This window comes from Trachurus trachurus (genome assembly GCF_905171665.1).
Source record: "Trachurus trachurus genome assembly, chromosome: 15".
NCBI classification, from domain to species: Eukaryota; Metazoa; Chordata; class Actinopteri; order Carangiformes; family Carangidae; genus Trachurus; species Trachurus trachurus.
Genome location: NC_139906.1, coordinates 28,284,291 through 28,305,272, shown reverse-complemented (window position 1 = coordinate 28,305,272; position 20,982 = coordinate 28,284,291). Strand labels below are relative to the sequence as shown.

General features: G+C 43.2%; 3 protein-coding genes across 3 annotated transcripts in view; 2 read left to right on the top strand and 1 right to left on the bottom strand.

Annotated features, from left to right (window-relative positions):
• The first annotated feature begins 703 nt into the window (after positions 1-703).
• Positions 704-7,418, top strand: aprt (adenine phosphoribosyltransferase). The gene is made up of 5 exons (XM_083987876.1): positions 704-859; positions 3,452-3,555; positions 3,775-3,908; positions 5,148-5,226; positions 6,618-7,418. Exons 1-5 carry the CDS (start codon positions 771-773, stop codon positions 6,755-6,757), a joined length of 546 nt encoding a protein of 181 aa, XP_083844002.1. The 5' UTR covers positions 704-770; the 3' UTR covers positions 6,758-7,418.
• A 1,582-nt stretch (positions 7,419-9,000) lies between these two features.
• On the bottom strand, positions 9,001-16,285 carry cdt1 (chromatin licensing and DNA replication factor 1; the record flags this gene model as incomplete). Its single annotated transcript, XM_083987912.1, has 10 exons — positions 9,001-9,228; positions 9,782-9,983; positions 12,077-12,247; positions 12,349-12,537; positions 12,633-12,733; positions 13,295-13,440; positions 13,617-13,960; positions 14,081-14,152; positions 14,819-14,983; positions 15,824-16,285. The coding sequence occupies 10 exons, from the start codon at positions 16,283-16,285 to the stop codon at positions 9,065-9,067; spliced, it is 2,016 nt and encodes a 671-aa protein (XP_083844038.1). The 3' UTR covers positions 9,001-9,064.
• Positions 16,286-20,475: 4,190 nt separating this feature from the next.
• piezo1 (piezo type mechanosensitive ion channel component 1 (Er blood group)) overlaps positions 20,476-20,982 on the top strand; it is a 108,638-nt gene continuing 108,131 nt past the window's right edge. Inside the window, exon 1 of the mRNA XM_083987995.1 lies at positions 20,476-20,746. Within this exon, the coding sequence (XP_083844121.1) occupies positions 20,683-20,746 (64 nt within the window). The 5' untranslated portion in view covers positions 20,476-20,682. The remainder of the gene's footprint in view (positions 20,747-20,982) is intronic.

The window sequence follows — 20,982 nt, the reverse complement described above, 5'->3', positions numbered from 1 at the left end:
GGCATTGCAAATTCAAAGTATTATGTTGGTTTATGCCACAACCACGTATGATTAACCATTTCCATTTTCATTTTCACACTTTTGAGTTTTTGTTTGTTTGTTTGTTTGTTTTAACTAGCCTAAATGAGGCAGGTTGTCAGGCCATATTGCACAAAAAGTAAAATAAAAAAAAAGACTTTGTCTGCGTACTGTAGGCCTATATGGGTTGTTGACATGACGTGTATTTTTCACTGTCACATCAGATAAAAATTAATATAATTAGTATTATCATCATTTAAAGGGTTAGGTACAGTAAATGGTTAAACATGTATTTGTTCTACATGGAGTTGTTGTAATAAAAACTGCTTTGTTATCAGATTTTTACATTTTTGAGTCAAATCTCAAAATTGTCCTATGGTGTGACTGTCTGTCACATGCAGAATTAAACGAATTACAATTTGTATACGTTTTTTTTTTTTTTAAAGCATACAAATGTTTATAAATAACTCAGGCATAATTTTACAAGTGTTTATTTTAATAAATGGCAATCACTTTTTTCATCCATATATTTCTAAATGCATAAGAACTTGATACATTTTGTCACAGAAAACCATGTAGCTACTGTATCATATTGTCACCATTTTTGTCTGGTGCCTCCAGTGTGTGTGTCTACCAGAGGAGGGCGCTGCTGCGGCTTCGCTCTCCGTGTAAAGAGGAAGAACAAGAAGCGGGATCAGGATAAAAGCCCGGCTCAGAGCTCAGAGGCAGCAGGTGACAGACAGACCGTCAGAATGGCAGCGGACTCAGAGACCAAACTGCAGCTGGTTCACAGACACATCCGACCCTTCCCGGACTTTCCGAAGAAGGGGATCCTGTTCAGGTGAGACGCATACAGATTTACACTGCCCTAGAACCACGTGCCTGTCCTCAGCGGTCACTGGTCCCCTCATGGTCCCAGGGGGAGGTCTCCTGTCTCCTGTCCTCTGCATGGTGAGAGAAGTGTCGCCTACCAGGCTGCATACAGCTGTTAGTGCACCGCTGTATATGAACTGGATCACTGACATCGCAGCTGCGTGTCAGTGATCACAACAAAGGCATGTCAGTGTACAACTGTAATAGCCTACATGTCATGTGGCTAATTAAGTTTTCGCAGTCAGTAGTTTAATCAGGTGTATGACGTGTTTACATGTGTATGGCAGCGGCTCCTCTAACATCTGCTCTTGTGTTTGGAAACTATTAGAATTAACAAGTCATCCCTATGCAGATCAGTCTGCAGGGTTAGTCCTGCTCTGTGCTCCAGATTATGGCCAGCCCCCTTGACCACTTTCATATCTTTACACACATAAATGCACTCTTGCTAAAGAGTGATTGCAACAGCTACAGAGAGTATCTTCCTCCAAATGGATTGATTTCTCTCTCGATGAGCATGTTTGACAGATTTTTTCCCCTCATATTCTATTCTATTCTATTCTATTCTATTCTATTCTATTCTAATATTGTGTTATATTACATTATATTTATATTACGGTATGTCCTTTAATACTTTCAACTCAGTCCATACAGCTTCAAGACAGCTGTCGGTGATCAGATCTCCTTTTAACTTGCCAAAATGTAATGGTAACAAAGGTTGTTGGTATTCTGTAAGGCTTCACAGTGCTGTGTATTTAAGTGTTATTGACTGTCTGATCCAGGTGACAGCAGTTTTAACAGACTTCACCTTTTAACATGACACTGTCCAAAAAGTCATTATGAAGTGACATCTCATAAAGTTGTGGACCATCAAGTTTTGTATTTGCTGTCTTCTCGTTCTGCCCGTCCACCGTTACATGATTGTTGACAGTGAAGTGTTTGCTGTGCTGCTGTGAGGCCTTGGCTGGTCCCCAGTCAGTTAGTGCTTCAGGCCAGATAAATAGTTAGCAGTAAATTCCCCTCAGGCAGGAAGTTTTCCAGCTGTAACTCATACAGATGTTGTACTGACATCAGCCCTGCAGCACCTCCCACTGCTGCTTCACCACAGGAGAGAGAGAGAGAGTTATTTTACAAATGAAAATTCACTTATCAGATCAATAGTTCTTATCAGGTGAGATGTAAAACACCTTCCTCCTCCCTCCTGGGGGGGGGGGGGGGGGGGGGGGGGGGGGTAATAAAGGGGAGGGGGAGTGTTGTTACCACATATTTACATATTTACACATGCCCTGCCCCCCTCCACACACACACCCAAGGATCTGTTATATTGAGTGACAGGATCTCACATGTGAGTCCTGATTATCACACCTGAACTGAGAACGGACCATTTGTGATCAGTTCTGCCCTACAAAGGCAAAGTGCAGTTTCTGTAAAAATGCTGAACTGAGGAAAAACAGCCTTTTGTGTTTTTCATTGTCAGGTTTAAGCATCAAATTATGAATAACTACCAAGTTTATAATTAATTAGATAAAGGTGGACTGAATTAAATGTATTTTGTATTTAGTCTTTCTGACCAATTTTGACCGTTTTATGGCAGATAGCCTACTGCACTTTGCCTTGGTATTAGCTACAGATACTGCACTTTGCTTTTATGGGTGGACAGCAAAATAAAAAAGCCCAATAACTCTGGAAATTTTTAGCAGAACCAATATCAAATTCTACCAGATTGAAGAGAATATGCCACACTTTTGATTAGTCAAAAAAAAGAAAATGCAGATACTTTGTAGGGCAGAGATCATCTGACTGGATCAGAACAAGGTCAGAATGTGTCAGAGTTTTACCTGAGTACTGGTAGCACTATTACATCTTATGTCAAAATATTGTTGTATTGGTCCATTTTTACAGAATCGAATTAAACTGAACCAACCTAGTGACATACTGACAGCTAATGGGAAGAAGTGTAACTGTGATTGTTTTCCCTCTGAACTCATTTAAAATAAAGATTCAAAGTGAGACTGAAATGTAGCAAAGTGAAAGTCAGTTTTCAAAAAGTAACAAGCAAAAAACCGCATGGATGCTGGAAATTATATTTAAGCACAGTACTCAAGTAAATGTACTCTGTTAGTCCGTCTTGTTCTTACACCTGACCCTGTAGCTTTACTGCAGAGGTGTGTGTGAGTGTGGTGACTGAAACTTCACTCTGTGCGTGTGTATGTGTGTGTAAGTGAACCAAGGTCCAAGGATCACCACAGCTCACAGTCCAACCACTTTATCTGAAGTCTGGTGAATCATGTCAGAATCATGCTGTAACACTACTCCATTCATATTTTGTGCATGTGCACTATTTTACCATGCAGCTGTGATATGAATTGTCAGGGGAGGAAATGTCAGCAGAGGTTTTGACAGACACATGAAAAGATTAATCGATGAGCTGAAAGACAGAATCACTGCTGAGGAATAAAATAGTTTTGTTTGACACACAGTGAAGGAGACATGATCAGGACTTAGATGTAGGTTTTTTGGTGACTACTTAATCAGAGGTTAACAAAAACCTGGTGTCTTGCAGAGACATCTGTCCCATCCTGAAGGAGCCAGCTGCTCTCACTGCAGTCATCGACCTGTTTGAGGAACACGCCAGGAAGAATTACAAGGAGGTGGATCTGATCGTAGGTAAGAAAACAAAGCAGAGCCCAGTGTAATGTACCAGTATGAATAACACAGTTATACTTAGTGACAGTGACACGTTATCAACAGCATTGTATGCCACATCTGGCAGCTGTTCTCATCCATTTTTCATGGATATGGATATACACACTTTTAAAATGCATTTTCAAATAGTTTTTGAACGTTAAACACCTTTTGTTGTGTCGTCTGTGTGTGTGTGTGCAGGGTTAGACGCCCGTGGCTTCCTGTTTGGGCCTCTGCTCGCCCAGCGGCTCGGTGTGGGCTTCGTCCTGGTCAGAAAGAAGGGCAAACTGCCTGGAGCCACCGTGTCTGTGGCGTATGACCTGGAGTATGGCAAGGTGAGCAACACACACACACACACACACACACACACACATGGAGGATTGAATTTAAATGATACTTTAGTCCAGTTCACATTGAAAAAACACAGAGCTCTAGAGGTTTAAAGGGATACGCCAAAAAAATTTTTTTCAGAGCTGACAAAACTCTCCGGTAAGGCATCTTGAGCGGTCAAATGCCGGTAACGGGACGAGATCGGTCAAAACGGAGGGTTCAAGCAAAGACGGTTTATTTTGGTTCAAGCTAGCTACATCGAGGGTCGGTTAGCTTCCTATTTCAAAGTAAAAGCACAAATTCTATCGTCATGGTTTTCTGTATGTAAAGGGCAACGGGTGTTTAATTTTGTGAAAGTAACCGGAAGTGCGTTGGTCACAACGGCTAGCTTGAGTAGCGCCAAATTCGTCCAAACAAAGCTGTAAACAGCTGGTATTTAGACAAATTAACAACACACTGCTGATCTAAACGGCTACTTTCTCACCTAAAAATGTTTGAAATGTCGATGCAGTGATATATTTACAGAGTTTAGAGCTAAAATGAAATCAGCTTCTGACTGCTGATTTCAGCTCGGGTAGGAGGCAGGCTAACACTACCTATACACTTCCAGCGTTTGAGCTAAGCTACTGTAATTAGCGGTGCACCAGCTCTGCCCGTATCTCCCTTGTTACTGCACGCACAGTTGAAAGGATGGTGTCTATCTGCTTGTCATGGACTCTGGAGTGAGGCAAGATACGAAAAAAAAATGTTGGCGTATCCCTTTAAGTCACAATGTGCAGTGTAATTAATTAGTTAATTAATAATTAGTTAATTAATAAGTTAAGTAATTAGTTCCATTGGTTACTGAGAGTGTGCTCTGTGGGCCACACTGATGACCTCCTGCAGCCTCAGAGAGGATTGTGCAGATCTTGAACATACGCACCAGTGCACATGTTCTCCTCTCTCTCTCTCTCTCCACTGTTGCACCACCACAGTATCACTTTCACAGCTGCTGCTGTCTGTAGCAGTCCCACATTAAAATGTCTAAAAACAACTGGACATCTGTTCTATATGTTGCCGAGTTGTGTTCCTACACTCAGCCAGATGTTGCCATCAGTTGTCAAACCAGAGAGAACAGTGATTTGTATTCAGATGTAACTGCATGACTCAATGGTCATATCATTGTGTATCCTCGGTGATGGTGTTTAGCTGACAGGACTGGTCTGGTGAACAGGGTTCATGTGAGTCTTCTTCTGTGTGTCCAGGCTGAGGCAGAGATCCAGGAGGACGCTGTGGCTCCGGGACAGAAGGTCCTGCTCATCGATGACCTGCTGGCCACTGGAGGTAACTGCATCATGTTGACTGGACTCTGAGAGTCTGAGGGGGAACATTTGTCAAGTACAAACTAAACACTTACAAATAAAGAGAGGACAATGACTGTGGATTTACAGCATCTACCTTCACTCACCTGCTTCATTCATGATCTTAAAGGGATAGTTTTTTTTTTTTTAAGTGGGGTTGTATGAGGTACAAATGGCCACTAAGTATAATATCTGCAGTAGAAAGGTCTCTGAGAAATACTGGCACTGAGACACAGGCAATACACTGTTGTCAATGAGGGACGATTAATCAGCTGGTTGGAGCAAAGTTAGTTAATCTGGAACTAACCAACTCACTCAGTACTCCTCCACATAGGCAGGCTCTGCAACGCGCGGTATCACTCCGCCTGTCAGTTGTTTGGATCAGCAGTGTGTGGAAGAAGCGGAGTGATACAGCACGTTGTGGAGCCTGCCTATGTGGATGAGTACTGAGTGAGTTGGTTAGTTCCAGATAAACCAACCTTTTTCCGACCAGCTGATTCATTGTAAATGTTTACTTTCCATCGTACTCTGGAATCTATATGTATATTATGTTATCCACCACTACATGGATTGTCTTCTCTCCGGCTTCACTGAAAACAAATGCACATGGCCTGGAGGAGGGTTAGTAGTGAGTTTTGATGACAGTGAAAACATGCACATTGAAACTGCAGGGGGAGCTCTGTAGAGGAAAAAAAAGAAACCAAACAGAAAAGGCCTTTACCTGGGATGTCAGATTATTAAAACAGGTTTATTTACATTATGGGATAGGGTTTTTGTGTCTAATGTTACGCAATGGACTGGGATGGTAACAACACAAACAATACTGTAAAGTGTGTTAAGTGTGACACTGTCGTGGAGCCTCAAACATGCCAATACAGATTAAGTATATTTTATATTAACAATATTCTCACTCTCAACAAAAATGACGTACAGATAAACCAATGGTTCCCAACCTTTTTTGGTTTGTGACCCCATTTTGACATCACAAATTTCTGGCGACCCCGCGATCACGTGCAGTCACGTGATTGCGGCCGTCAATCAAGATGCGCCGGCTCAGATATTTTTATATGATGCATTTTATTTGAACTTGATTTATTTTGGAGAAAGTGAAAGTATAGAATACAGTTGTTTAAGATTGTGTGTGTCGTGTTTAATCATAATTCTAAAAAGAATAATAATTAGTTAAAAAATATATTTTTATCAGTATTTTTTTTTTTCAATTACTAGAAATTTCAGGCGACCCCATTCGAATTCTTGGCGACCCCACGTGGGGTCCCGAGCCCAAGGTTGATAAACACTGAGATAAACGGATAGATCACAGTGTGTTGTCTTGTCATGTGTGACTCAGACAGTGCTTGTGTGTGCTTGTTGCAGGGACTCTGTTTGCAGCCTGTGAGCTGATGAGGAAGCAGCAGGCCGACGTGCTGGGCTGCATGGTGGTCATCCAGCTCAAGGAGCTCAACGGCGCCGACAAGCTGAAGCCGCACAGCGTCTTCTCCCTGGTCCAGTACTGAGGAAGAGCGACCAGCAGCTCGCACCTCTGCAACAACACCAAACCTCTGCAGCTCCCACACACTCACACCTACAGGTTTACATTTCAGATAGGAAATACTGTAAATCCTTCATTCACAAACCTGCTGGTCCTCTGGACGCAGGAGCCGGAGCCTTACCCAGAATGCTTTGGACTTGACCAGGAGAGAGTTTTTAAAAGTGTCTTAAAGATGTCTTCACGTGTGTTTAATTGTCCTTTTGCTGGCTCTGTGCCAAAACAGGAAGAGAGCATAGAGAATGGAAGGTAACATTTTATTTGTGGCAGACTGAACAACCATATTTTTTACTTTTTTTTAAATTTTTGTTTCTGTTCAGAGAGAATTGTGGGTCTGTGACCCGAGGCTATAGGATCTATGAGAGGCTGCACTCATGACATGAATATTTATATCTTTATCTTTTGCTCCTGAAGAAGTCAAAGTCTTACTTACTTAAAGATAAAGGCAAACGACAAATGATCCAAAGCTGATATGTTCTGTATAAAGTCATACAGCTGTTTACTAACACTTTACCTTTGATCACTGCTGCATGTTGTTTAGATTTTTATCTTGAATGGATGAACCCATAATGTATGTTTTATATGTTTAACCCACAAACATGTATTTAATAAAGGAAGTTATAATCTAAGACACGACTGCGCTCCATATGTATATATATACACCACCGGTCAAAAGTCTGGACACACCTTCTCATTCAATTTGTTTTTATTACTTTCTACATTTACACTTACTGACAGAAGCTTGTAGAGGCTGATGGAGATGTTTTCACTCGTTTTAATTACCCCTGGACATTTTTGTCCACCTTACACACTTTCCCAACTCCCCACGGTCAAATGAAAGGTCACTGGGGTCTGATTTTTGGCAAGGAGGTGTATTTTTGGGTAAACTCTGGATGTCCAGAATTTCAGAATTAAAGTCCATTTCTTGGACCCATAATAATGTCCAATGTTTTTAATGTAAAAATAAAGTAAAAAATTTAAACTAACAGATATCACCATGGAACTTCCCAAGTTTATTACTCACATTAAGACAAATATATTTTGTATTACAAGTTTTGTCAAATTTTAGGTTTAAATATGTAAATGAGGCAATATCTAATGAAATATGCGTTAATTTCCAGAACTGAAATCTGAACAATGGATAAAGCAAAATCCAAAATTCTTGTTTTATTTTGTTGACATATTATAGTCAGAAGTTTTCACCGAGGGGATTTTGGATATCTCTTTTTATCACTAAAATACTGTCACCAGCCATAAAGCCCATAGAGCACCATAGAAATGTTGTGTTTTTGCAGCAAAAACAACTGGCCAGGAAGGAAGGGGTTAAAAATGTTGAAACCCATGTCAAAAGTGATTTTCATGTTTAGTCAAGACCCAGCCCGATATGTATCACAAAGATTTTGGGAGTAACTCATATCTAAATTTTGTCCAAGGGTCATGGAAGTGGTACAAATTGAAGGATCATCCGAGGGTTAAAGCCAGATTCACCAGATATGAAGAGTAAGCTTCTGGCCTGGGCACTGGGAACGTGATGTGATCTGATTTCAGATCAGCTAGGAAACGTTCCTTGTGTGATTGGGCGACAAGATTTATGATTGAAGTGAAAAGTTTGATTTCATCTTTGACTCCATGTTCAGTTTGACACAGCATTCAGATAGGACTGCTATAGAAAACACCATTGAATTTGGCTTGAGACACACTGGTGTTATTTACTTGTTTCAGCATCACAGTTTAAATTCCAGTTTCCTCCACTGCACCACAACCACAGCTCTACAGGACAACATGTCCTCCTTCCTTCTCCATCTCTGCATCATGTGACAGAAACACTTCACAACTTCACACCATCACCTTTAGATAATCAATGCAATTATTGCCTGTGTTTTACCAACTGTTCTATTTAATAAAAGGCATGCACAGAAAGAAAAAAAAAAAACGTTGGAGACGCTGAGCTCTGACAAAGCCTTGTATTTCTTAAACATCATCAACATCAGTTACAAAAACGTAAATGTAAACACTCTTCAGTTCTACATTGTAGAAAACGATTCCATACAGAGACTGGCTGCAGGTCTGTGTGCACCAGTGTAACACATTATGAAGAAAAAAAAAACTAAACACCAGTCACTTTAACAGCAGTGTGATTAAAACAACCTGTTTACAACACAGGACTAAGGCTGGTCTCTGATCAGTCTGTTCTCCTGCTCATAATAAACCATCAAGTCCGTTTTAAAAAAATCCAGCATGTAAAAGCAGCGAGGCTCCAGCTCCACCGCATCGCTCAGAGTCTCTCCTCCTCCTTCATCCGTCTGTTCAGTTTGTCCAGGACCACGCTCAGCTCCGTGTTCTTGTTGATCTTCAGGTAGAAGTCCTTCCTGATTGGATGGATCGTCAGCCAATCGGCAGCCACCTCTGCCAGCAGTCGGATGTGTTTCTCCATCTCTCCTGTTTGTGAGAGAAGAAGAGGAATGTTAGTCAGATAACAGCGTATGCTGCTGGACCCAGAGTAAATACACATCTGAAATTTCACAATTCCAGACTTTTTCCAGACTTCTCGGTAAGAAAAATTAAAATAATTTGTGACATTAAAGTAAATAGATGTGCATCATGTAAATAACGTACACAATTAATCATTTGTTTTCATTGTTCTGAATATGCCATTATGTCACGGTAATTTCCAGAAGTAGCTAGGTAACACAGCGCATAGAAATAAATGAAACCCAAACCCAGATACGTTCAATGCATGGCATTTTGTTTTAAGCTGCACATGGACAGTTCATGAACCTTTTTAAAACTGCGGTTCTGTCTTTGAGGACTGAATTTGCCTTGTGGGATCAATAAATGAAACACCAGATGGATCCATTTCCTTTTTAGATATGCTGGATTTTATGTTTTAGAAAATAAAAGTGGTCACAGCATACAATAGTTCCCATTTTCCATCCTTGTAAATGTATATAAATCTAATTCCATCCTTGCGTAGGAATGCTGTGGAGCTCACCTGTGCTGAGAGCAGACCTGTAGCTGGCCACCACCCTGTTACAGGCCACCTCCATGGTCAGAGCCGGTTTCTTCTCCGCCACGAAGACGTTGCGGAGGATCCTCGCCAGCTCGCCGAGCCGTGACATCATCAGCAGGCGGTCCTCCTGGGCCGGGTTTCGAGTCATGGCCGCCTGCAGCTTCTGAGCCTCTTTGGCCCGGATCTAAAAGAAGGAAGAATCACAGACAAATCAATATGAGATAAACACAACATACCATAAAGACCTGAATATAAGATGACCCTCCTTTTTCAAGGCCTGTTTAAAAAAAAAAAACTCCTTAAAGATAAATTCAGTCATTTTTAAAATCATGTTTTCAGTATCAGTGAATATAACTGGTAGATTGCAATAAACCAGCAGTGGTTGGAATATTCATATGTCTTATATCATTATGCAACTGTAAGATAGTATTCCTCTTGCTGGTTAAAATCTAGTGCAATGTGATTTCAGACACCCCTAAGGTGGACTGTACCAACTGAACCTTCCATCAAGCAGAGCGATAGGAGAGACCTATGAGCAGATTCGTCAATGTGTTGTGCCTTAGGTTAGAGTTAGTGGCCCTCATTTATCAAACTTGCGCAGGATCTGGTGTAGATTCTGGTGTAAATATCAGTGTACGGCAAGTGTCACGTGTGATTTACTAAAAGTGTGTACCCTGCTGATTTCGGCGTAGAACCGGCGTGGTGGTGATAAATCCGGCGGCTGAAAACGAGCGTAATTTAAATGTCACGCCCCAATATATTCCTGCTTTAGAGGCGTCGCCCTGCCCCTTTTACGACATGGAGACACGGAAGACGGCCAAGAAGAGGGACTTTACCGACATTACCACGTTGAACAGGGAGAGGGCGGCAACATTAAATATCTGGACATTGATAGATTGATAGATTTTGTGATTGATAAGTGTCATCCCGGTGGATGGAGGCTGCAGACGCACGTGTCACCGACCACGTCAGGAAACCCAGTGACCTCATGAAATGCTCCTGCAGTTCACTAAACACAAGTGATTGAGGAGAAATCATTTGGCATATTACTGCTGCCAACGCGACTTTATAACCATCAGCACCGCTGGCATGGTTCGGCTGATGGAGGGATGTGAAACACCGGCCCGATGTCCCGCTGACAGGTCCCGGTGACGGGAAAAAAAAAGAGGTAGCGGAGCCCCCCCCCCCCCCCCCCCCGGCTCCGGTGTCCGGCAGAGAGAGAGACTGAGGAGCCGTCGTCATGCTCTGGTGCTGCAGATGTTGGAAGTTTGTGTGTGTGATCTACAATAACAGGTCTGTCTGTCATTCACTGTTTCTGTTTACACAGCTGATTAATGAGCATCTGTCACGTCGTGGTTTTTAATTCATCTCAGTTGCCCAAAATAAAACTCGAGTTATATTTTCAACACGGACTTGGTTTTATCGTTTCTTTTTTTTTTGGCTACTTTTTATCTTTTTATCAATATAAACAACAACAACATGTGGTCCACATCGCTGCGTTATTAGACTATGGTTTAATAATCGTTCTGACACAGCAGCACTCCTTCCTGCATGTTCTACGCTGGTTCCAAATGTGCGTACACCTGGTCAGAGCTGGCGTGAGATTTGTGCGTACCGTACGCTCACGCTCAGATTAATAAATGCCGATCCTTGCGGTGAATTTGGTGTACACCCGTTTTTTTGGTGTACGCAAGTTTAATAAATGAGGGCCATTGTGTGTGTGCCCCCCCAGTAAAAAAAAGTTGCTGTAAATCTTTCATCTACTTGCGCATGTGCCACCTGTAAATTTGCCTCTCTTTTTTTGATGTGGAAGAGCCGACTCAACGTATCTGGTAGGGCTGGGACGATATGCTTTTCTCCCGATACGATTCTTCTACGATTTTTTGGATGGCGATTCGATTTAAATTGCGATTAGGGCTGCCCCCGACCAAAGATTTTCTTGGTCGACCAGTGGTCGTCATTTATAGCGATTAGTCGACTAATCAAAAAAGATATCGCGATATTTATGTGAATCGATTTTTTCTCCCACCCCTCTAGAATCTATCATTACAGGTGTCAGGCCAATGTGTCTGAGGATCATAATATTAGAATATAGAATATTTGCTTTGCAAGTTGATTTACAGTGTGCACCCTGAAATCTTCTGCTTGAGCTCCTGAAATTTTAAGACGACCCGTCTTTTTCAGACTTCTTGAGGGAAAAAATACCATCTTATATTCGGGTCAATTCATTTGCAAAGTCCGCATTGCAAAGTCCGCATTGCCCCCTCCCCTCCTTACCCTGTCCAGCAGGGACTGAGACACTCCTTTCAGGGCAGTTGGGACCTGAGCTGATGGAGCTGGTGTCTGGGGGGTCGTTGGCTTCTGTGGAGGAGATGCTGCTTCTTTCCTCTCTCCCTCTTTGTCCTCTTCTTCTTTCCTCAGAGCCAGATTCACCAGAGCCTTCTCCATCTGAGACAAGACGAAAATAACCGAATACATACCGTTAATATACAACATAAAGCATCTTTACAGAGCCAGATTACATCCCAACGCTCCGACAGGTCCAGTACCTTGGGTGTGATGAGCGAGCGGGCCTTGTCCAGAACCTCCCGGGCCGTGGCCAGCTTCTCCGTGTGAGGAGGCTGAGGCAGCGGGCCGCTCTGGACCGGGGCCACCGTGTCCACGTTGAAGCGGGGGTGCCAGCGGGTCAGCTTGTCGTCCGGCACCGACACCGGAGGATCCAGCGAGGACAGGAAGACCTGCAGACACAGAAGCAGAACCAGTTAGAACCTCCTTTCCACCAGACCTCCAACAGTTATAACCAGCGTCACCGTGAGTGGAAGCGGGGGCCGACCTTGTGCTGCTGTTTGACGATGGAGACCAGGTTCGTGTGGAAGACGTGTCGTCTCTCCAGGAGACGAGAGGCTGACAGGAGGGGACGCGCTTCGTTCTGGTCTGAGGACGACACACAAACACACACGTGAATAAATGAACACAACGATGGTACACACTTTATCCTGTTACTTTCCCAGATTCAGCACCTGGCTGTTTTTTGGATGTGCATGAGCTTTTTTCTTTTTTCCAGACACTTTATCATGAAATTTATATTCATTTAAGTCAGTTAACCACCTTTCTCCCTTCCTTCCTTCCTTCCTTCCTTCCTTCCCTTTGTCCGTACTTCTTCTTCCTTCCTCTTTTGATCTAATTGACCTGATCCCCCCCACCCCCATCTTTCTTTCCTTCCCTTCTTTCTTCCTTCTTTTTTGACCCAATCTGCTCCCTCCCTCCATCTATCTTTCCTCCCATTGTTCCCTTTGTCCTTCCTCCCTTTCTTAGTAGTAGAGCTGGACAACACTATTCTATCAGAATGGAAAATTAACACTGGTAAATTATAATATATAAATATACAAACAGGTACCAGTGAAATTATATGAATATCAATCCATATAAACAGATAAAAAGTGAAAAAGTGCAATTCTATCAAACATATGGAGCTGAAGGAAGGTGTGTTCTGACCTGAGTGGATGACGGGCTCCACAGTCAGCTGGTAGCTGCCCCTCTTGATGCTGCTGTTGAAGGTTGGGATGTTCTTCTCCTGTCTGAAGGTGTAGGCCTCGGGGAACACCGTCTTGATCTGAGCCACGTGGTTCTCCTCGAAGCGTCTGCAGGAAAAAAAAAACAAACATCAGCTCAGATAAGACTAAACACAGATAAGAAATATATTTCTATTCAATAGTTTCCATTTTCCATACTTTTCCAGACCTGGAATGTATAAAATCTAATTCCATACATGCGTAGGAACCCCCCCCCCCTCCCTCTTCCCTCTGCCTCCACCTACTTATGCATCATGTCCTGGACTCCCTGCTTGATCTTGGCGAAGGTGGCCGTCTCGCAGCGGTTGTGCAGCATGGCCACCACCGTGTCCATGCTGCGGAACATCTCGACCAGCACCTTGTACTGGTAGGGCAGGGCCAGGCCTGGGGGGGCGGCCTGGGCCAGGGTGTGGTAGCGCTGGTAGGCCGGCAGCTCCACCGGCTGCTCCGCGCTGACCCGGGGCTGCGTCTCATCACTCTGCTCCACCTCCTGCTCCTCCTGTCTCCTCTGAGCTTTAGCGGCCAGCTCTCGGGCCCGGGCCACGGTGAGCTTGACGGTCTTGGCATCAGAGGTAGGGGGCATGGTTGCCTTGGAGACAGACAGGTTGGTGGCATCGGGTACCGGTCCGGCTGCGGAGGAGGAGGAGGAGGAGGAGGAGGAGGAGGAGGAGGAGGAGGAGGAGCCTGTGGAGGCCGGAGCTCTGCTGGCTTTGTTCTCTGCATGTTTCTTGATCTTCTGGAGGCGAGACTTCAGGGACGAGATGTCTTCTTTACTCAGAGCCTGAAGACAGAGATGATCAATTACATTTATTTTTATTTTTTAGGGTTTCCATCAAAATAACAAAACAAATGTTCATGTTCAAAGCCATATATCCTGCTCATACTGCACACTGATTCTATGTGTGCACATGTGCCTGATACACATATATGTATTTATTTCTCCATCGGGCTCCAAAAACTATGAATAGCAGAGTATTAGAAATTCAATGAGGGAAAAAAAATCAAGTTATCAAAATAATAAAGTTGTAATTTTGAGAATCAAATAAATCAGGTATAATTCATACAGTCAATATGACAAATAGTCATTTCAGGTGCTGTGTGAGATCAGCAGCTTTAAAATAAGCCATACTAAGCTTCCTGTTATCTTCTTCTATAACAGATGTTTCACATATAAGGAGATTCTTCATCTTTTGGCTCATCATCATCATCATCATCATCATCATCATCAAGACGACACTGGAAAGACTGAAGAAACAACAGCCGAAGCAGCTATGGTACCTTCACACCATCTAGTCAGAGTTCCTACACATTTGGCCATTTCAAAATTCCATGCTTTTTCCAGACTGCTAATTTCCAGACTTCTCGGTATAAAAAATTCAATAATTTGTGACATTCGGGTAAATAGATGTGCATCATGTAAATAAATCATACACGCTGACAGTGTTACCTTGCTCTTGTGTCGTGCTGAGTTCTTTCTGGCCACCTCTACCTGCTCGGCAGCTTCCCGTCCTGACACAGGAGCCGATGGAGCTGACGGAGCTGACGGAGCTGGAGCTGATGGAGCCGAGGGCTGCTGGGTCACTTCAGCAGGGGGAGGCTGGGCTGCAGCAGTCTGGACACACAACACAACAGACAGGGATTTTACTCCAACTTCAAATGATTGTGTGTTTTGCAGCTTTGGAGTCAACTGCATTTCCATTTAAATATGGTTGAAATCCACAAACAAAAAAACACACATCTGTGTCATGTTCTTCATCCAAGAGTTTACGGCTCAGTTTGACGTTAACAAAACTGAAGTGGAGCCGTGGGTCAGAGACACTGAATAAACACCTGAGTTTGTCCTTCAGCTGATCTGCACAACAAAGAGCTGAGAGGTGTTGGAGAGGTCTTTACCAGACTGCTGAGGTGGATCAGCTGTGTGGTTACTCTCCATAAACTCTGTGTCCACCTGTCTTTACCCATGGCCGTTGTACAGGGGAGAAAGATGATGATAATTCTGGGATAATTCCCAGCGCCCAGTAGGGCCCACAAAAAACCCCAGTAGTCTAATCTTTGTATGACTGATTTATTCTGCATAAGACCCTGACTAATACTCATAGTAATGTTGCATTAGCATCAAAACAAAGTAGGCTAAATAAAAAACCATAATACATATATGCAGTCTAAGAAAAAAGTGGAAAAGTCAAGGGGAATGGGCCCACTTTTGTATTCTTTCAGGGGGCCCAGAATTCCTAGCAACGGCCCTGCTTTACCACACACTGTCACTGAACAGGCACTAGTTTGTCCATGACAGGAAACATCTGACGTTTGAGTATTTTGTGTAAATAACTTTAAAGTTTAACAGGCAACCAACAGTAAATCTATAAATTGATAAACTGATATTCTGATGACCATTATCTGAGCCCAGACCCCAGCGCACACACACACAGAGAGCAGCGGAGTGGTACTGTACCTGTGCTGCGTCCTGCGGGAGGATCAGTTTCTTTCTGGCCGTCCTCCTCGTCGTTTTCTCCGGCGCGGCCGCTGCAGCCTCCCGGCCCCGGCCCTCCTTCTCCTCCTCCGCCTGCTGCCTCCTTTTCTTGGCCGTGCTGTGGTCGAGGGTGGCGGAGAACACGGCCGCGCCGAGGTCGAACTCCGCGTCGGCCGAGCTCCGCTTCGGGGTCCGGGGGCTGGAGGGGGGGCTCTTGGCGGCGTTATTTACCGAGGAGTCTCCGTCGTGTAACCCCGCCGCCTCGTCGATAACTCGGAGAAACTCCTGGTGGACGGAGGACGAGCATAGCTCTGTGTTTTTAGTGGATCTAGACCGTGTGCTGGCCGCGGAGGAGCGGGTCCCGCGCTGCTTGGCCGGTTTGACGGGACCGGCGAGGCCCTTCTTCCTCTGGGAGAAGAAGTCGGTCACTCTGGCCTGAGACATGTTGCTGTTGGTAGAAGCTGCACCGCTGAGCTACAGACTGCTACCGGCTGCAGGTTAAATACTGTCCCATTCACAACAAACTCCACAGGAAGAAGAATGGAACTTTCGCGCGGAATCGCCAAAGCCACGCCCCCGCCCGGGTCACGTGACAGAATGATAAGAGGAAAGGGAGGTGTTGATGGGGCGCTTCTTAAAGAGACAACACACACCCTGACCCCGTGTGCCCTGATGTTGATGTGAGTGTTTGATTATTTTCTTCCATTGATCACTGATTGATTATGATTAATTTATCCCGAAACACGTGTTTCTATGGCTACACAGACCCCTCCCTCTTTTATTATCCCAGTGTGAAAATCAACATGTAGAGAGGAATCTTCTCTAAAATACCAGATCTGCATAAGAAACTACAGTAACATGACATCCACGATCATTAAACCAAACTAGCTGTTCAAGTTTAAAGACATTTAATTAGATTGATTTCATTAACAGTTTATTGTTCATCCACCTCACATTTGATGATCTATGACACTCATCTGATGAGGGGATCCTGCAGTGACAACAAACTGCTAACAAGAGATGGGTCAATATCACCATATGGTGCCTTTTGGTGTTCCCATCTCTATGGTTCCCATCAGAATCACTCAGCTATCATGAAAATGTGAGAACAATTTTAACTCTGAGGTTATATTATAAATGACCATACATTTATACATGCAATTTGGTATCTTGAAATGTATTTTCTTCATTTTATACCATTTTCTTTGAATCAGTACGTGATTTTACCATGTCCCACATGCTGCTCTGCTAACTTCAGTGAGCATATTAAGTTGTTAAATGACACAACATTTAAATATCTTTTTATGTTTTATGTTTTATATTGTTATATTTTATTTTAATAATAATACTAAACATTTTGCATGTGTCCCCAACTTAGCTGTCCACCCTGTTGTTGCGGGGAAACTGGACCTTTAAGAAACCTTCTAAAGTCATCAGTGACTGCTAGCAGTTAATTAATAAGAAGTGTGGGAGCTTGACCAATTTCTGACAACATAAGGTCTACTTTATGCAATGTATGTGACGTTTACTGTAAAATCTAAGATTTTTTTTTAAGGGAAAGTAGAAGGTCTGAAAGGCACCCTATGGTGATATTGACCCAGATTGTGTTTTTAAGGTTCAATTCCTTACACCACTCCGACTTCTTTTCTTAGTGTGTCCTTGGCTGGTTGTTGGATCAATGTGTCTGATATGACATCCACGTCTATGTGTACATGTGTATGTTCAGTGTATGTGTAGCATGTGCTCGCTATGTATGTGTGGTTTTAGATGCAGCTGTGTCAGTACTTGTGCCCAAGACAAGTTTCCTGTCAAGGACTAATAAAGTATATCTTAATCTTAATCTTAATCTTAATGATGTCAGCAAGAAAATACATAATTCGTCATCATTTATCATCATATGTGGGTCTACGAAACCAATGATAAAATAATAAATAATTTAAAATGGTTGATTATAATATAATAGTTTGGATAGATCCTCAACATTCAATAGTTTGTTCTTAGGCAGATTGTCTGATTGCCTTACCATCATTAAAACACTGTCATTACCTTACTATAACTATAACACTATATTCTCATTCTAATGAAGACTTTGACCCTCGAGTGCTCAGTGTCAATAACTTCAAGGGGCTTCAGGTTTCCTCTGGCTCTGTATGACAGGAACCTTTAAAGGGACAACGAGGAGTTTTGGAAAAGCGAAGCGTTTTCACACTACATTTATGAGCCTCCGCGCGCACCGTACATTTCTTTGACCCGGCGCAAGACGGACTCATGTTTTCATTCATCAAAAATTAAAGTCAGAGGTTCAAAGAGGTTCACATACCATCGTAGTTCCGACCATAAACGGCGATTCTGCGGCGTTATTCTCATAACTCGCCATGAAGGAAACGCTGGTCGGCTCGACCAGCATTTCCGCCACCACTAATAATAACAAAATAACGATAGAGACAGATCGATATATTTAGCGAAAATGGAGCCATTAACAAGTGTGAGTAGCGGAGATTCATCCACATTAACGTGAGACTTTTTTATAACCGAATAGAAACTCCTCGTTGTCCCTTTAATGGGAGCTATGAGAGTAAAGAAAACAGTGGTCATTCTGAAAGGATTATGGGCTGTAACACTGCTTCACTAAAGAGGTGAAGTGAAGTGGTGCTCAAACTGGTGAGTGGGACCCATTAAAGGGCTGAAAGAGAAATCAGAGGGGTCGAGAAGATTATACCAAACAAACTGTCCCACATTACCTGAACATGGTGCCCGAACGAAAAAGGGTGTCATGTTATGTTTGAAGGTGTGTAGCTTCTAAAAATAAATTGTATTCCCATTTAATTCAAACATAAAATGTCAATAAGACCTAAAATGATTCAATGAAACATCATTGGAGCAAGTTAATAGTTTTTATATGAGTCTACCGGAGCATCTACCAAAAACTGTCCCACATTACCTGAATTCACCATATTAGAAATTGTGCAGATGGAAGGACATTAAAGAGTTGTAGATTTGACATAGGCTACAGTGTAAAACTGAACTGAATTACAAAATAACTGAAATCTATCTTGTGGGCAGAGCTCTATGTTATAATACAGTATGCGTACTGTGCCAGAAATGGCGGACATCTTGACATTTCAAACGGATTATGGAATTTTTTCTAAATTACAGGCCCTGGAGGAATAAACCAGGGGCGATACTAGGCCTGCAGGTTTACAGGGGCACAGGCCCCCAACCAGGTGACCCCCCCCCCCCCCCCCCCCCCCCCCCACACACACACACACACACTGCACACGTGCACGGACACACACACAGCAGCCTCACTATAATATTACCACTCAAACTTACAAATGCAATATGGTGATGGTATTTAAATGCACATGCATGGACAGTTTTTTCATTCAAACATAATCAAGTCCTTCATCAAAAAGAACTTTTACAAATATAAAAAAAAAATACAATTATATAGGATAGGATTTGTTTTAACGTTTCAATTTGAATCAAGATTTGTGGTTGCCAATACAATTCAAGGATATGCTGGTTCATTTTTGGTTCTCAAACTGGTGAGTGGGACCCTTTAAAGGGTTGAAAAAGAAATCAGAGGGGTCAAGAAGATTATATTTTATGCACTAGCTATTTTTCATTGTACATATTAGAAATTGTGCAGATGGAAGGACATTAAAGAGTTGTAGATTTGACTATAGGCTACAGTGTAAAACTGAACTGAATTACAAAATAACTGAAATCTATCTTGTGGGCAGAGCTCTATGTTATAATAGCTACAGTATGCCTACTGTGCCAGAAATGGCGGACATCTTGACATTTCAAACGGATTATGGATTTTTTTTTTTCTAAATGACTAGCCCTGGAGGAATAAACACAGCAAACCTGGCGCCTCGTGCCAGTCACCACAGGAACCCGTTGACTCGTGACACCCTCGCGCGCTCCGCCTTGTACAGGCTCTGCGCGCGCACTAGGGGGCGCCACTGACGCACTGTCTGTGCCTCATATCTGCATGTAGTGTGTCTGGCGGGGACAGATAGGCTCCAGTTGAGTTGTATCGTGTCTTCAAGAAGTCAGTGAGTTGTGAGACCGACGTGGTCATAGAAAGTCAGTTTGAAACCAACAACTCATCATCGGCAGTAACATGACTAGGCCTACTATAGTAATAACACACCTCACTGGATGAGCCTGCTCTCCCTTCCTTCTCTCATCATAAACTGTTTTCTTCTTTCCATCCAAACGGTGTAATTAAGCAGAGCAGTAAAGCGGCTGAGCGGAGCTGGGAGTCACCAGTCATATTTTTTTTTTGCTATTTGCAGCAGGGAGGTGACCAGAGCAGAGCAGAACAGAACAGAGCAGCAGAGAAGCGGCAGCTGCTGCCTGCTGGGCCGGAGAATAGCTCCTCTATGAACGCCCTTCACAGCCACTCGCCTGTGAATCACATTTTCCACCTACAACACTGTCAGACTTGACTGGGCCCCTCCGGAGGAACACATGCTGCTGCTGCTGCCCAACTTTTTTCTTCCTCACTCAGTCGAGTCGACGTTACTGCCTAACAGCGATCCAGGAGCTAACACACACCAGATCGATACCATTATCGACTGATTGGAAACTTTTTGAACACTTTGGGATACTTTTTTTTTTTTTTTTTTTTGTCTTTCTGATGGGAGATCATGAGCGCGCATAGGAGAGGAATAATGGCCTATTCGTTACTCTGTCACGTTTAATCAATCAACCCCTCAGCATGGAGCCGTTTGTATTTGAAGGAGCGGCGTTGATCTGCTCCGATCGATACTGATAAGTGGTTTATTGATCAGGGAGGAGGTGAGGAGTGAGAAGTGATCGGCGCGGACATGGACCTTCAGGTGGTCGTGTGGCTCTTCTACTGCTTTCTGCTGCCCACCGCGCTCATAACAGGTAACACGCTTTCTTTTGATGCGGCAAATCAACTCTAACGATCAACATGTGTCACAACAAAAAAGTTTACCACCTTGTCCGAGCTGGAGCGAGCTGTGAAACTCGAGCCGTGCTGGGTGGTAACTGGTAAAAAAAAAACAACAACCAAAAAAAGCAGCTGGAGGGAGAACTGTAAAGTCCTCAGCAGCAGCTTTATTACATTTTCCATAAGTGTTTCTGTGTGAAATGACGACGAT